At 39.6% G+C, this 16,741-nt stretch overlaps 1 protein-coding gene across 4 annotated transcripts in view; it reads left to right on the top strand.

The window, feature by feature from the left end:
- Positions 1-16,741, top strand: part of JAM2 (junctional adhesion molecule 2) — a 61,996-nt gene that overhangs the window by 39,019 nt on the left and 6,236 nt on the right. For 2 of the 4 annotated variants that reach the window (XM_027041777.2, XM_053220657.1), the window contains exons 3-8: positions 1,525-1,632; positions 3,801-3,953; positions 5,580-5,782; positions 7,636-7,735; positions 14,080-14,187; positions 16,470-16,613. In XM_027041777.2, the coding sequence (XP_026897578.1) occupies positions 1,525-1,632; positions 3,801-3,953; positions 5,580-5,782; positions 7,636-7,735; positions 14,080-14,187; positions 16,470-16,613 (816 nt within the window). Of the gene's footprint in view, positions 1-1,524; positions 1,633-3,800; positions 3,954-5,579; positions 5,783-7,635; positions 7,736-14,079; positions 14,188-16,105; positions 16,122-16,469; positions 16,614-16,741 lie in introns of all 4 variants that reach the window. The other 2 variants (XR_003414808.2, XM_027041779.2) reach the window with 2 other exon arrangements.

The raw sequence follows: 16,741 nt of genomic DNA, 5'->3' as shown, positions 1-16,741 counted from the left end.
CGGGAAGGAAACCTATCTAAAACTCAAGACTCCGGAAAGTCACCACCCATTCTCCTTAATCAACAGAACAGAACCGTGTTTCCTCAGACAAGTCCCTCAGCACACATTTGTCTTTGTGGCATAATTGTAAACATGCCTGTAAAACGATGTCTCTTCGTAATGTAAACCTGTTCTAAAAACTTCAGGCATTCTTGATAGCAAATTTTGTGGACTTTTTTCCCCCCCTTGCCTTCCTTTTCTCTGTTCTGTTTTCTTTTTTCCATTACCTTTTATCCTAACAACATGTGTAAAACTAAAAGAAAAATTAGAAGCTCCATATAACAAAAAGAAAAGTCATAATCCTATCTCACAAAAATCACCGCTGGGTTAATATTTTCATACATATTCCTACAGGCTTTTTGTCCATATTTGTGTGTATATTAATAAACCTGGGATAGTACAAGAATTGCTTTCTAATCTACCATATCATGTAATATCCTGAATTCTTTTTTAAAATGGCATTCAATCTCCTACATCAAAATCAGAGATATGGAAAGGATTTTAACATAATGTCTCTTCTAGTCAAAGATTGGTGTTTTGGGGTCAAACTAGATGCATCGTGGGGGAAAAAAATCTCAGAAATATGAAGGTGACACTCTAGATTGCCTGATTGAAATGTGCCTTAAAAATATTTACAAGCAGAGTTTCCTTTGGTAACTCAAAGCAGACACAGGATTTCTCCCCACCTTGGTGATCTTGTTTGGACAGTTAAGTGGGGGTTCCTTCAAGGTTCCAGGAATTCTTTAAAGATGTGACTGCAGTAAATTTCCTGTAATAAAGTAACTGAAATGAACTACAGGGAGGCAGTTAAACTTGATGCCAGGACTGAATCTTTTCATAATTTATCTGGAGAAAGAATAGGAATCCATGATTTAGTAGAAGTTCATACTGGGTTTGTATTAATACATCCATAGAGAGGGTTATCAAAAAAGGAACCCGAATGAGATTGTAGCTTGTTGATGGAATGTTTGTGGATTCCACAGGCTGGACTGGGAGCCTTTCTTAGGCACTAGGTGTGAAGCACCCTCTCTGTTAACCTCCATGGCACTCATGGCACTTATCACAATGGATCAAAATTACATGATCTTGTTTGCCTCTTCTACCAAACTGTAACCTTGATGACTGAGACTGGGAATAGTGAGATAAATCATTGACCATGACTGCCATTTTCACATTACTTACTATGTCCAGGCATGTGTGTTTTGCATATATTATTGTATTTGAGGACTCACTTCGACTCTAGGAAATACTGTCTCATTTTACAGATGGTAACCGAGGCTCAAGAAGTAGGGTGAGTAACATAGTGTCGTGCAATTATTATGGAGAAGAGCTGTAATGCTCTCAGGTTCATCATGGAGTCTGTTGAAGTGATTTATGAGTGAATGAATGAATGGGAATAGCTGAAGGCTGTTTAGCAATTTACTTAAGTAAAATATAAATTCATAGGAACAATTAGAAAACAAGTATTTTTGTTGTTGTTCCTAGAGGTTATATTAGCCTGCAAATATGCAAAGAAGACCATGTCCTCCAGGTTAGAGTGGAAGAAACTGGGCCGGAGTGTCTCCTTTGTCTACTACCAACAGTCTCTTCAAGGTAAGATGCTGTAGACTTGAGGAGGTGAGAGCAAGAGAATACCAAGTGCAGCCCAGATTCTTTAATTTACAAATAAAAACAGGACAGCGCTAATTATGGATAATGTGGGGTTTTTTTATCATTTTATTTTATTTTATTTTATTTTATTTTATTTTATTTTCATCATGATGACGATACTCTTTAATCCCTATCCCATATTTCCCCCATTCCCCTACCCATCTCCTCTCTGGTAACTATAAGTTTGTTCTCTATAATTAAGAGTCTTTTTCTTGGTTTGTCTCTCTCTCTCTGTTTTTTTTTTTTCCTTTGCTCATTTGTTTCTTAAATTTCCACATATGAGTGAAAATCATACGGCGTTTGTCTTCCTCTGACTGATTTATTTCTTTTAGGGTAATAGCCTCCAGCTCTATCCATGTTATTGCAAATGGCAAGATTTCATTCTTTTTATGGCGGAGTAATATTCCATTTTGTATATATACCTCATCTTCTTTATCCGTACATCTATTGATGGACATTTAGGCTGCTTCCATAATTTGACTATTGTAAATTGCACTGCAATAAACATAGGGGTGTGTGTTACCGCTTTGAATTAGAATTTTTGTATCTTTTGTGTAAATACCCAGGGGTACGATTCCTGGTCCATACGGTAGTTCTATTTTTAATTTTTGAGGAACTTCCATACACTCTTCCACAATAGTTGCACCAGTTTGCATCCCCACCAGCAGTGTACAAGGGTTCCTTTTTCTCTATAACTTCACCAACATCTGTTGTTTGTTGTGTTTTTGATGTTAGCCATTTGACCGGTATGAAGTGATATCTCATTGTAGGTTTGATTTGCCTTGATGAGGCGTGATGTTGAGCATCTTTCCATGTGTCTTTTGGCCATCTGTATGTCTTCTTGGGAGAAATGTCTGTTCATGTCTTCCGCCCATTTTTTAATTGGATTATTTGTTTTGGGGTATTGAGTCATATCAGTGCTTTATATATTTTGGATCCTAACCCTTTAGCAAATATATAATTTGCAAATATCTTCTTCCTTTCCATAGACTGCCTTTTAATTTTGTTAATTGTTTCCTTCATTGAAGAAACTTTTTATTTTGATGTAGTCCCAATAGTTTATTTTTGCTGTTATTTCTCTTGCCTCAGGAGATCTGTCTAGAAAAATGTTGTTATGACTGCTGTCAGAAAGATTCCTGCCTATGCTCTCTTCGAGGATTCTTATGGTTTCAGGTCTCACATTTAGGTTTAATCCATTTTGAGTTTATTTTTGTGTATGGTGAAAGAGCATATGTTTTGTAAGTATGAGATGAAACCAACAATGACTGAGACCTAGAACACAACACCCCCCAAACAGGACAGAGAACAGAAGAAGGCGAAGTCCGTGGAGACCCTGGACCCTTCATGTCTCAGCTCATTTGTAAAGGATGTAAAATGCAATTGTTCTTGCTGGCTCAGTAGATTAGACTCTTGAGAGAAAGGAAGAAGGGATGGTGTGGAAGTGTGGTGGAGGGTCATTGCTCAGTTGTAGTCATGTTACCCTATGTCCATATCACCGTCTAGAAAGCTAGGCCATCACTAACAAGCCTAAGGAGTTAAGACTTAGGCTTATGGGGAGGGGAGCGGGTAGAGGGTAAATACAACTACCTTTAACTGGCACTTTATTTTTTTATTTGTTTTTTAGTGTTTATTTATTTTTGAGAGACAGAGAGACAGTGTGTGAGCGGTAGAGGGGCAGAGAAAGAGAGAGGGAGACACAGAATCCGAAGCATGCTCCAGGCTCTGAGCTGTCAGCACAGAGCCTGACGCGGGGCTCAAACCCACAAACCGTGAGATCATGACTTGAGCTGAAGCTAGACGCTTAACTGACTGAGCCACCCAGGCGCCCCTAGTGGGGCTTTATTTTTAATTTTTAATTTTTTATACACTTCTTTCCACTTCCTGTTTTTCCTGTTGAATATGTAATGAGCTTTTAAAGCATTGATAATAATAGATGACATGCTAAAATAATTTGCCTCAAAAAATAAAATAAAATAAAATAAAATAATTTGCCTCAAAATAATTCAGTGCTTAGAGGCACAAATAGAATAAAAGCGAGGTGACTTGAGGAAGGTAGTATAGGGAAAGTTAGTTGCATTCTTATTAACGTCATTGTCTTCTTTTTCTAAAAGGTGATTTTAAATATCGAGCCGAGATGATAGATTTCAGTATACGGATCAAAAATGTTACAAGAAATGATGCTGGGAAATATCGTTGTGAAATTAGTGCCCCATCTAAGAAAGGCCAAAACCTGGAAGAAGACACGGTTACTCTGGAAGTACTAGGTATGATGCGCTTGTATCTGTGGGATTACTGTTGTCCACCCTCCCTCCCTCATCCCCCAGCCCTGGGGCAATGAGGCAACCTGGGGCCCCAGTCAGGAAAGTTCTAGAAATCAGCACCTTTCCTGCAAAATCTTGGCTATATCTCCTCTTCACCTCATTTGCTGCTGAAATTTTACTCTCACTAATTTTTTCTGACAAAATCTCTTATCATTTAAGATTATGGTATCTTAATGGCCCTATCCTGTACATAGGAGCAGTTCCCCTAAGAGTTTATTTTTCAGTACCTTTCAGTATATGTGGTATATCTCTTACCACATAAAATCCTATCACATGAGATGATGGAAAAGCAATAAAACGAAAAAGTAGGCCAGAGAAAGAGTTAGAGGTTATTTGGTAAAGAGGGGAAATTAGCATTTACCGTGCAACTAGTATGTGTTAAGCTTTTTCACATATGTAATTTTACTTAATCTTCACTGACAACTTCATTTTTATAGATGAGAAAATAGAAGCTAAATGATTTCCCAAGTCTACACAGCCAATAAGTGTCTGGACCAGGATTCGGACCCTGGTGGAGTTAACTCCAAAGCCAATATATTTAGTTACTCTGAGACTCATCGATAGATCCTAATAGCTCATGCTGACAGTTAGTGGAGGAACATGGTCTTTTCTTCTCCATAGATATTAATATAAACTGTTGATCATAGAGAGTCAAATAACTCCTCTTCCTTTTTCTATACAACCCAGGGTCTTCCTAAAATGCTAGCGATGTACCAGTATAGTAGAAATTTAATTCAGAAAACCTTGCAGGAGATTCAGCTGGTACATCAGTCTTCCGTTGCTACAGAACAAATGATCACAAGCCTAGCAGCTTAAAACACCAGCCACTTACGAGCTCACAGTTCTGTAGCTCAGAGAAGTCCAGGAGGTGAGGCTGTGCTCTCTGCCTAGGGTATCAGAAGGATGAAATCAGGGAGTCAGCTGGGCTGAGTTCTTGCCTGGAGGCTCCGCAGAGATGCCCACTGCCAAGCTCACTACTGTTGGCAGGTTTCAGTTCCTGTGGCTGCACTACTGAAGTCTCCATTCCATGCTGGCTGTGAGCTGAGGGCCACACTCGGCTCCTGGAGGCGCCACATCTCTTGCCACGTGGCCCTCTCCACCTAGAGTCCGACAAAAGCATGTTGAATCCTTCCTGTGCTTTGAATCTCTGACTTTCCCTTCTGTGACCGACCAGAGAAAATGACTTTTCAAGGGGTCATGCAATTAGGTCAGACCCATCTATGTTATCTCCCTATTTTAAAAGACAGTGGATTTGGGACCTTAGTTACAGCTCCAAAATCTCTTCGAAGTAGTACCTAGATTAGTGTTTATGGTCTAGAATCAGGTCTAGAAATGGCATATATCACTTTTCCCACGCGCCATTGGCCAGAACTCATGCATGTGACTCCATCTGGCTGCAAGGGGCCTGGCAAACGTGGTCTAGCTGTGTCCCCATGAAGAAAGGAAAGGGATCTCTTGAACAAGTAGCCAGTCTCTATCCCAGGGGTCCAATAAACCCATCTTTACCTGGCTGTTAAAATTTTTGTTTAGCTTATAAATAACCAGTGCCGTTTGACTTCCATCCTTCAGTGGCTCCAGCAGTTCCGTCGTGTAACGTCCCCAGCTCTGCTCTGAGTGGAACTGTGGTAGAGCTGCGATGTCACGACAAAGAAGGGAATCCAGCTCCTGAGTACACGTGGTTTAAAGATGGCGTCAATTTGTTAGAGAATCCAAGACGTGGCCCCCAAAGCAGCAACAGCTCATATACAATGAATACAAAATCTGGGACTCTGGTAAGGTCATGATAAGCATTGGCCTAATAGCAGTCTTGTATTTGGAGAAGAAAAATTATTAGAACTAAAATGATGGAGAATAGAGGGCTGATAACCATTGCTTAAGTGGAGAGAGGGAGGGGGGTGCCGGAAAGATGGCACATGCCCACGGAAGTGATGGAAAAGGAGAAGGGAAGGCCATACAAAGAACTAATAATAATAATTTTAACAACTGTCAAAAGGTTCGTTCCTTCAATCTACACGCGCACCGTAACATTTAAATACCAGATCCTCTGGGAAATAATAAAGCATATTGTTGGCTGTGGCTCCTTGACGAGGGCCACACTCCAGCCCTTGCAGCGTCAGCGGGCTCAGTCAGCAGGTCCGATGAATTTTACACTGAGAACTTGGGCAGAAGACCTGCCGTCACACTTCGCTATATTTACTTTTCCAATTTATTTTTTCTCAGAGCAGGTGATAAAAGCCTCAAGGTGAGTTTGAAATGGTATAGATTCACCTTCCCCACTTAGCCTCAACCCTTGAAATATCTTATGATGTCAAAGGGAGGCACCAGGGCAGGACAAGGATGGGTGATTTCCTGAGAAATAAGCAACAAAGACTCCAGTGGATGGATGATAATGACTTCCTTTCAATTATTACTTATGCACCAGTAAATCATTTATGGTTTTAGTCTAACTTGTTGTTAATACTTACCCTTGGCCTTACATTCCTGGTGAATATTTTCATAGTCCGGCTTTGGGGACAGTGATAGATGATTTCATAACGTGAAATACACGAGAAGAAGCTTTCTGTCCTATCATGTTGAAGTATATAGAACAAAAGGGCGATGTGTAGGTGGTGGGTGATGGAAAGGGAGAGAGAAAAGGGAGGTCATGGATCAAAAGCCTGGTTTTTAGGAACATGCATTGCATGAGGATCTAAGACAATGAGGAGGTGCTCCTTAGAGATTCATGGCTGTCATGGATGCAGTCCACAGTGACCACTGCAGTACTGAGGGTGTGACAAGAGGGCACCAAAAGAATGATTCTCAGTGCCCCTCTCGCCCTCTGCACTGGCAGCATCCTTTAAGGTGTTCAGGACCCACTGCATTCCCTCCCTCCCTCCCTCCCTTCCCTCTCTCCCTCCTTGCCTGCCTGCCTGCCTGCCTGCCTGCCTTCCTTCCTTCCTTCCTTCCTTCCAGAAATTCACAAAGGGAATAAATCCACTAATAAAAACCACGAAGCCTATAATACCAAAGTCTTACCTTTCAGTTATTGTGGCAGAGAGGAGAAGGAGCAAAGGTTAGCCCTTTATTCTTTCAGAATTTTCAAGAATCCTACAACGGAGAGGATTGGTAACCCTGTAAGCTACACCCATTACGATTTTCCTAGGCCCTAAGCTACTTCCTGGTAGGAGTTCTGGCCCTTTAGAGGAAGTGTTGATTGTTTGCTGCCGCAGCGAGCTCACTCGTGGCTGAGAAAACTGCCTTAGCCCCTTCAGACCAAGGAGGCCTGCCTTTCCGAGTGGTACGTCCCAGGACTTAGAAATACTGACAAAACGTCATACCACCACGTGCTGTAAACTTTGAAAAGTGCCCACTGCCTTCTTAACCATACCGCCTCCTCAGTATCACAAAACAAAGACACTTCCCCGTATATATTTAAGTCCTTCTCTGTCAAAATAAACAGGAAGCCTAGCTAATTACGCCTGGAAGTTATGGCAGATTTTTGAATTCGCGGTAAAGGTATAAAGGCCTAGGTGGTGAAAAAGGAAAGGCCTACTGATGGCTAAAATTCTAAGGGATGCGGTTACTTTAGGAGTCTACTTAGAGATTTATTGCTTAACATATATGTTTGTTTTCCTTCCGCAAATAGCAATTTAACGCTGTTTCAAAACTAGACAGTGGAGAATATTTCTGTGAAGCCCATAATTCCGTGGGACGTCGCAGGTGTCACGCGAAGCGAATGCAAGTAGGTAAGCATGAGATAGTGGGAGGAGCAGTGGTTTGCAGCCAGAACGCACGAGTGCTTGGGGAGAAGGAGCAAGGGGTAGGATCGGGCTGAGTGATTGGAAAGATAAGCCAGACGGAGTGTTTAAAATTCGCTTGGACATGATGTGTTGCAAAAAGCACGCATTCTGTTCTTAGTTCGTCTCCCAAACAAGCCAAGAATGTTTAGCATTATACTGTTGAAGTTTCTTAATTTTTCAGATAATTGTTTTAAAAATATGCTTGTCCAGGCGGCCTTTTTCAAACAAACACTGTGACTGTTATAAATTGCGCAGGGTCAAGGATTCGGTATGGTGTTGGATTTCTAGCTCCATCACTTCCTAGCTACATATTCTTGGGCAAATTATTTAGCCTCAGCCTCCCCAAGATGGAAGTAGTAATACTCTGCCTTCATAGGGTTATTATGAAGATTCAAATAATCAGTATTTGAGGGGGTGCCTGGCTGGCTCAGTCAGTACAGCATGAGACTCTTGATCTTGGGGTCGTGAGTTCAAGTCCCATGTTGGGAGTAGAGCTTACTTTAAAAAAAACAAAAACAAAACAGGGGCACCTGGGTGGCTCAGTCGGTTAAGCGTCCAACTTCCGCTCAGGTCAAGATCTCACGGTCCGTGAGTTCGAGCCCCGCGTTGGGCTCTGGGCTGATGGCTCACAGCCTGGAGCCTGCTTCGGATACCGTGTCTCCCTCTCTCTCTGCCCCTCCCCCATTCATGCTCAAAAATAAATAAAATAAACGTTAAAAAAAATTTTTTTTAAACAAAAAAAACTCAAAGGGTTATTGAAATAGCACTGGCAGATTGTTGGCTATTTTAGTTGTTGTTATCAGATTATTATTGGTAATTTTTTTCAATCTCCTAAAATACATTGCTTTACTTATCAGAGTAGGCTCTCAAGGCAAACCATAAGAGATCTTACAAAGCACAAACTGAGAGTTGCTGGAGTGGGGGTGGGGGATGGGCTGTATGGGCGATGGGCATTAAGGAGGGCACTTTCGGGATGTACACAGGTGTTATATGTACGTGATGAATCACTACATTCTACTCCCGAAACCATTATTATACTGTATCTTAACTAACTTTGATTTAAATTAAAAAAAAAATGAGACATGTTAAATGTAGTTATGAATCCCTATTTGCTATAAAACATACCTGCCGTATTTCACAACGTAAGCTTCTTAGAATTCAAAAAATTAGTACTCGGGAATCTTTTCAGATTATATTAGTTCCAGAGCAGATACTTACTTTCATTTTATTTTTAATAATTTGGTTCAGTTCTTCCTTTGTGAAAGTCCTGTGTTTTGCAAATGGTTGTGTAATGGAGGGGAGCTGGAGATTGCACCTGCGGGGTGAAAGGTCACTCAGGAGGGCTGCACCCTGAAGCTGAATACCCATGGCTCCCCTGGGGTCAGGAGCTTGTCTTCATCTTTGTGAGGTCAGAAATTTGTTTTTTCAGTGTGCTCGGAGATATGCAGATACATGCACACTAATTTGTGTTGTTTATGTGCGGTTAAATTCTTGGCATTGTCTTTTAAAGAAAATATGATCTTGTTAGAGGTCAGGATACCCTAACGTATAAGAAACTCAATAGGGTATTCTAATTTCCACAAGTGTCTTTTTGAAATTCAGAGATGCATGTTATCCACCAAATTCACTCCAAGTGTTGATGGTAACAGTCAAACATAAGTGTTTGCTTAAAATATCAGAAAGCATCCCTCTTGGGGCGCCTGGGTGGCTTAGTCGGTTAAGCGTCCCACTTCAGCCCAGGTCATAGTCTCGCGGTTTGGGAGTTCAAGTCCTGAGTAGGGCTCTGTGCTGACAGCTCAGAGCCTGGAGCCTGCTTTGGATTCTGTCTGTCTCTCTCTCTCTGCCCTTGCCCTGCTCATGCTCTGTCTCTCTCTCTCTCTCTCTCTCTCTCTTAAAAATAAAAATAAACATTAAAAAAAAGAAAAAAAAAGAAAGTATCCCTCTTAGTGCTGCTTTGGAGTTATCATTAGAAAAATTTATCAGAACATGTTTAAAATTAATGCATTAGTACAGTGTTTCCCTAACTTCCTTCATTCACCTACTATCCTCATGTTTTTTATGGTAGCCTTATTCCCCCTGCAGTATTACTGTTTTAGTTTTTTTTCTTTACATGGTCCCATTTAATTTCAGTGCCTAATGTAGTCTCACCTTAAGAAATCATATCTGTGAAGGCATGGTTTTAATGGACTAGTGAATGTTTTTCCCTGGCCTGGAGTAAATAAATACATACTAGATGAAATTCAGTAGTTGGTGTTTTGCTAGTATCACCACTATAATTTGACTAGGATTTTCCCATTATCTCCTCTTTCTGGTATAAGTTAGCTTACAAGTTACAATTAGTTTGTTTAATGCTCATCCATTGATCCTAGGTGTTTCATGCCCTTGGTTTGGAATGTATATCTTTTGAAATCTGTAAGAATTCATGAAATCACATATCAAAGGTTTTTTTGGTAAACCATCAGTAGTAACTTGTAACCCCAAACAGAATCTGTTAACTGCTTTAAAGAAGCTCTTTTTGAAGTTCAGAAAGAAGGTAAATCATGGGTCTGGTGATCATTCCCAAGCTGCCCCTGTAAAACTCCACAAGACCCCACTTAGTATTTTAACTCCCACTTAGTATTTTAACAGTTTGGCTCCTTTCCTTTCAGTGAGAATAATGATACCTTCCTTTCATACTGGACTTTTTTTTTTTTCTCAAAGAAAGAACACAATAGGTTTGTGTGTGTTACATTTTCTCGTTAGTAAGGCATAAGGCGGCTTTAGAACTTGCTCTCAGTCTCGCAGTAAATGGCAAATGGCATGAGAACATGTTACCTCTAACTTACAAGACTCCTTCCATTTCACTAAAAAAAAATAAAATAAAATTTATACTGTGTCTTACAGGAGAAGACATTTTTTTTTTGTCGTTGTTAGATGTCAAATTCACTGTCAAACTGTAAGATGGATTTTTGTCAGATAATAACCTTGAGGTTGAAAACTCCACAGATACCACATTCTTTGACTACTGCAAAGAAAATAGTAGATACAGTTTGGTTCTAAGGAGTTTCATTTAGTTACCAATTTGCCTTAGATTATGATTATTGTGGATTTTTTCCCCTATTAATTTCATTTTGCCTTAGATTATGAATATTGTAGGGTGCCTGAGTGATGCAGTCAGTTAAGCGTCTGACTTCAGCTCAGGTCATGATCTCACAGTTTGTGAGTTTGAGGCCCACGTCAAGCTCTGCTTGGGATTCTCTCTCTCTCCCTCTGTCTCACTAAATAAATTTATTTCTCTCTAAATAAATAAACTTAAAGAAAAAGAAAAAAAGACTATGAATACTGTGGATATTCCCTCTCTGCTATTTTTATAAAGATTATTTTATTTTTAAAGTTTATTTATTTATTTTTGAAAGGAAGGGGCAGCGAGAGAGGAGAGAGAAAATCCCAACCAGGCTCCTTGCTGTTAGCACAAAGCCTGACTTTGGGCTCGAACCCACGAACCATGAGATCATGACCTGAGCCAATATCAAGAGTCGGATGCTTAACTGACTGAGCCACCCAGGCACCCCTCCTCTATTGTTTTAAGTTAATAAATAGCTGGATCTCATTGACCTCTGAATACTTAAGCAAAATTGAACTGAGTTTATTTTTTAAAATTTTTTTAGAGGGGGAGGGCAGAGAAAGGGAGGGAAACACAGAATCCAAAGCAGGCTCCAGGCTCTGAGCTGCCAGCACAGAGCCCAAAGTGGGGCTTGAACTCATGAACCGTGAGATCATGACCTAAGCCAAAGTCAGATGCTTAACCAACTGAGCCACCAAGGTGCTCCTGAGTTGTTGTTTTGTTTGTTGGTTTAAGATTTTACTTTTAAGTAATCTCTACACCCAACATGGGGCTCGAACTTACAACCCTGAGATCAAGAGTCACATGCTCTACCAATTGAGCCAGCCAGCTGACCCTAAAAATGAATTGAGTTTATACCAAGCAATAATTAATGTTTTCTACTCTGGTCAAATTACTCAGCCTTTCAAAAGGTGTATCCAGTTTTCTTTCTTAAAAAAAATCAGTTAACATTTCAGAGACATATGAGAAAATTAATAACACTTGGCATTAGAAAAAAATTTTGTGGGGTGCCTGGGTGGCTCAGTTGGTTAAGTGTCCGACTTTGGCTCAGGTCACAATCTCACAGTTAGTGAGTTTGAGCCCCGCATCAGGCTCTGTGTGGACAGCTCAGAGATTGGAGCCTGCTTCAGATTCTGTGTCTCCCTCTCTCTTTGTCCCTCCCCTGCTTACGTTTTCTCTCTCTCTCTCTCTCTCAAAAATAAATAAAAATTTAAAAAAAAACTTGAGACCAGAGAGTTTTATGATAAGCATACTCACTTAAATAATGTTTCTTTTAAAAAAAATCTTTCCCCAAATGTGTGGTGCTTTTAAATATCTAAAATTACTGTTGAGAAAATGCTACCTAAAATTTTCTCCAAGTTATTTAATCACATGCTAATTAATACTTGCTTTTAAAAACAAGAACCCTTTGAGGAATTGTTCCTTTAAAATGTATACGTAATCTACATATTAATCAATACACAGGCAGTACCCAAATGACAGAGGAGTGAGGCTCATGAAATCCTTATGGACGAGCTGGAGAAATGTGATCCAAATTAAATATTTAGACGGATTCACACATAGTTGGATCCCATACCCAGAGGGTGTAATAGATCCTATTATATGAAGGGGGGGTGTATAATAGCCTCTTCCATAGTTATTTCCCTAACAAAATCATAATCATCATTTTATTAATTACTTGAATGAGGGTATTTTTGAGGCAGTTCCCAATTACATAAATATTAATCTCGAAAGGTTAATAATCTAATTCTTGGACAACAGAATCTGAAAAAGCCTCGCAGGTTGGTAACAATGGTAGTGATTTCAAAGTGAGTTCCAAAAAATCCAGTTGTATTAGGTTAGAGGGAAGATGACTTAGTAACAACAGGAAAAAGTCTTGGGGAGTTTAGTTCATTTTAAACCTAATGGGATGACAGCTTAATGGCATATATGTAGGTGGGTGTGTATATATATGTGTATATGGACACACACACAAGCCTGATTAAATTCAAGAAAGATGTTACTGATTCTTAGTTTTTGGTTTTTTTTTTAACGTTTATTTATTTTTGAGACAGAGAGAGACAGAGCATGAACGGGGGAGGGTCAGAGAGAGAGGGAGACACAGAACCTGAAACAGGCTCCAGGCTCTGAGCTGTCAGCACAGAGCCCGACGCGGGGCTTGAACTCACGGACCACGAGATCGTGACCTGAGCCGAAGTCGGACACTTAACGAACTGAGCCACCCAGGCGCCCCAACTGATTCTTAGTTTTATAGAACAACAGTGGCACAGCTTTCTTTGGAGTTTCTTTGATTGAGTTTTCCAGCATTGGTGAAATTGACACAGATGATGATGTAGAAGAATTTTAAGTAGAATTTGGGGGGTATGTGGTGGTATAATACTTGAATTCACTGAACTTTGAAGGTCACTTCCAGTGTGATATTTAATCTTTTGAAGTTTTACCTCTACAAATGACTGCTAGAGAATATACCATACGTATTATTTCTGAATCTAGAATTTCTTTAAATGTAAGATTCTTGCAAAACTTAATTTTTTTTATTTAAAAAACTTGTTTAATGTTTATTTTTGAGAGAGAGGGAGAGAGAGAGACAGGGTGTGAGCGGAGGAGGGGCAGAGAGAGAGAGAGAGAGAGAGAGAAAGACAGAATCTGAAGCAGGCTCCAGGCTCCAAGCTGCCAGCACAGAGCCCAATGCAGGGCTTGAACTCACAAACTGTGAGATCATGACCTGAGCTGAAGTCGGATGCCCAACCGACTGAGTCACCCAGGCACCCCAATTCTTTTTTTTTTTTAAGTGTATTTATTTTGAGAGAGAGATTGTGTGCGCAAGGGAGGGAGGGGCAGAGAGAGAGAGGGAGAGAGAGAATCCCAAGCGGGCCCTTCACAGACCCTGAGGTGGGGCTCAATCCCGCGAACAGTGAGATCATGACCTAAGCTGAAACCAAGAGTTAGCTGCTTAACCGACTGAGTCACCCAGGTGCCCCTCAAAACTTAATTCTGTTAATATTTTCAAGCAATTTTGAACCTTGTCCTGGAAGTGAGTCAATTGAACAGGCTTTAACAGCATGAAACTATCCATGTTTATGGTATAGAAGCCAAGGGGAGCTTTTGTGATTTTTTTTTCAATTCAATAACTACATCTGTCTGTCTGTTTGACCCAAATTCATGCATGGTTTATTTTGCATTCCAGACGATCTCAACATACGTGGCATCATAGCAGCTGTAGTAGGTGTGGCCTTTGTGATTTCTGTTTGTGGCCTTGGTGTGTGCTATGCTCAGAGGAAAGGCTACTTTTCAAGTAAGTGGATTTCACCCTTCTTTGCTAGACAACTTCCAGTGGATATAGTTTTCTTATGGGACATTGTTTCTCCCAATTAGTTCTAACAAACCCTAGATACTATTTTTCATTGGTTTTTCTGCAGAAGAAAGTGTTCAACATGACACGTAGGTGAGTTATGAAGCACTTTGGCAAACATAGGGATGAAAGGCAGAGCTGCCTGATCGGAACATTCAGGAAACACCACAGAATATGTGAGAGGCGCCCTGGAGTGGCGTGATGCCGCAGCACTTACTGGGATAGTCAACATCCATGGATATTTCCAGTATATTTACATGTATTTAAGATCTCTTTACGTTAGGAATTACATATCTCAAGATGTAAATTGATTTCCACTTTTATCATAAGAAGTTTCAGTGAAATATTCTATCAGCGTCGAACAGTGGAATGTGGAATATCAAATTTAGCACCACTGTATATACAAGAGAATTAGTCAATAAAAACAAGTGGGGGAGGGGCAAAGAGAGAGACTCTCTAGCAGGCTCCCCAGTGTCAGTGCAGAGCCTGATGCCAGGATTGATCTCAGGAACCATGAAGTCATGACCGGAGTGAAAATCAAGAGTTGGGCGTTTAACCACTTACTGAGCCACCTAAGTGACCCACATAGTTTTTACTTCTTCAGGTTTAGACTTTTTATAACTCCAAACCCCCATTTGATGATAAAATATGTTTGATATGAATGATTATAATATGAATTATTAAAAAAATAATGTTTTATTCTCTTAACATATTTCTCTACTCCCGGTCTTTAAAATTATCTGAGAGCTCAAAAGCTGTAGAACTTCATCGCGTCCATTGGCAATAGTGTAGAAAGCAGAGTTTTTTTTTAACAGAATAGTACATTTATAGCATAAGCAAGTTTTAGACCCGTTGTTTCACAGTGAACATTGATTTTAGAATTTAGGTTTAAAAAACATTTTATGCAACACAAAACTTAACCTACAAATAGATACTATGTCATAAAATGTTTCCATGAGCACTGTTTCAAGAATGTTCCCTATAATTAAGAATAACTGCTCTGTGAATTAATAGTTCTTTTCCTTAGTGCTCCAATCTTAGACTAGTGTGAATGTAACTTTCTGCGTGGAATCCAGCTGAGTCCCCCTGCTGGCCACCAGTGAAAGTACAGACAGATAAGATTACTCCAGAATTCTTGCCATCTTTATCTCCCCTTGTAAAAAGTATCTGTCTGAATGTTTTTATTGGAGGCTTGGTGAACACATTTTTCTTAAAATAATTAAAGATTCTCCTTGGGTATTACGAATTCATTAGTGAAGAATATTACTCCACAACCTATCCGAGAGGATCATTTTCTTAAACTTGCTTGCATTTCCGATAAGAATTGGCAAACTGTGACCTGTGGACCATATCCGGCCTGCCACCTGTTTTTCTGTGGCCCACAAGCTACAAATGGTTTTTACAAATGAACATTTGCAATCTGTTTGATAACAAGGAACACTAACTTTGAATCTTAATTAAGAGAAATGTTATTCCCTCCCCAAAGAAGAATTCTAGTCTTCCAATTAATAGACCTATACTTAAGACTTTGATTATTTTTATATGTTGAGTTGTATTAATAAAAATTTTTGGAAACTTGCTCTCTCTTATTATACAAGTACCTACATAATATCTTCAGTTTTACCTATTGGCCTACAAAGCTTAAATATTTGCCTCATGGCCCTTTACAGAAAATGTTTGCCAACCTTGATTAGAAAGTACAGATATAACAAGAGAGAATCAAGATTGAGAAAAAGAAATTAAGCCTAAACTCACTTTTATATTAATATATTAACATATATTATGTTAATATATTAATATATTAATCTGCATCATACCATATTAACTCTTGCATTAATGATATACACTTATTCTTTTGTAGAAGAGACCTCGTTCCAGTAAGTATACTTTCTTAAATGCATGCCTTTCCCCCACCTCAACTAATTTTCTGTTAATCATCTGTTTCAAGTCAAACATGAAAAGTTGGTTGTGAAGTATCCTATGGAAGTGACTCATACTTATCAAGAAATACATCCCACCTCATGCCTCATGCCTATCTGTCAATGTTGCTCAATTACCTAGAGAAGAAATGTAGTCACTAATTTGCCCCTGTAGGCATTTCCGTAATACTACTTTGGAAAATATATTTGCTGTATTTTGCTAAATTGAAAAATTTCAAATAAATTTTTACTTAACAGCTTTTCACATTTAATTGAATACTTATTTTGTGCCCAACCCTGTCCTAGGGAATGGCAATACGGCAGTGAACAAAACAGACCAAATAACTCTCTGCCTCACGGAGCTTACATTGAAAAAGATGGACAATACACACAAATGTAAACTCTGCAGTTTGTCAGATTGTCATAGTATTATGGCGAAAACTAAAGCGGGTAAGAGAATGCACAGGGTGGGAGTGGAGACTGTCCTTTAGGGTGGTTAGGAAGGGCCTCACTGATGAAGTGATATTTGAGAAAGACCCGAAGGAGCAGAAATCTGTCTGATACCCATGAGAAGAGCA

Source organism: Acinonyx jubatus, chromosome C2 (assembly GCF_027475565.1).
Source record: "Acinonyx jubatus isolate Ajub_Pintada_27869175 chromosome C2, VMU_Ajub_asm_v1.0, whole genome shotgun sequence".
Taxonomy (NCBI): domain Eukaryota; kingdom Metazoa; phylum Chordata; class Mammalia; order Carnivora; family Felidae; genus Acinonyx; species Acinonyx jubatus.
Note: the sequence above shows the minus strand (reverse complement) of the source record. Positions and strands in the feature narration are given on the sequence as shown.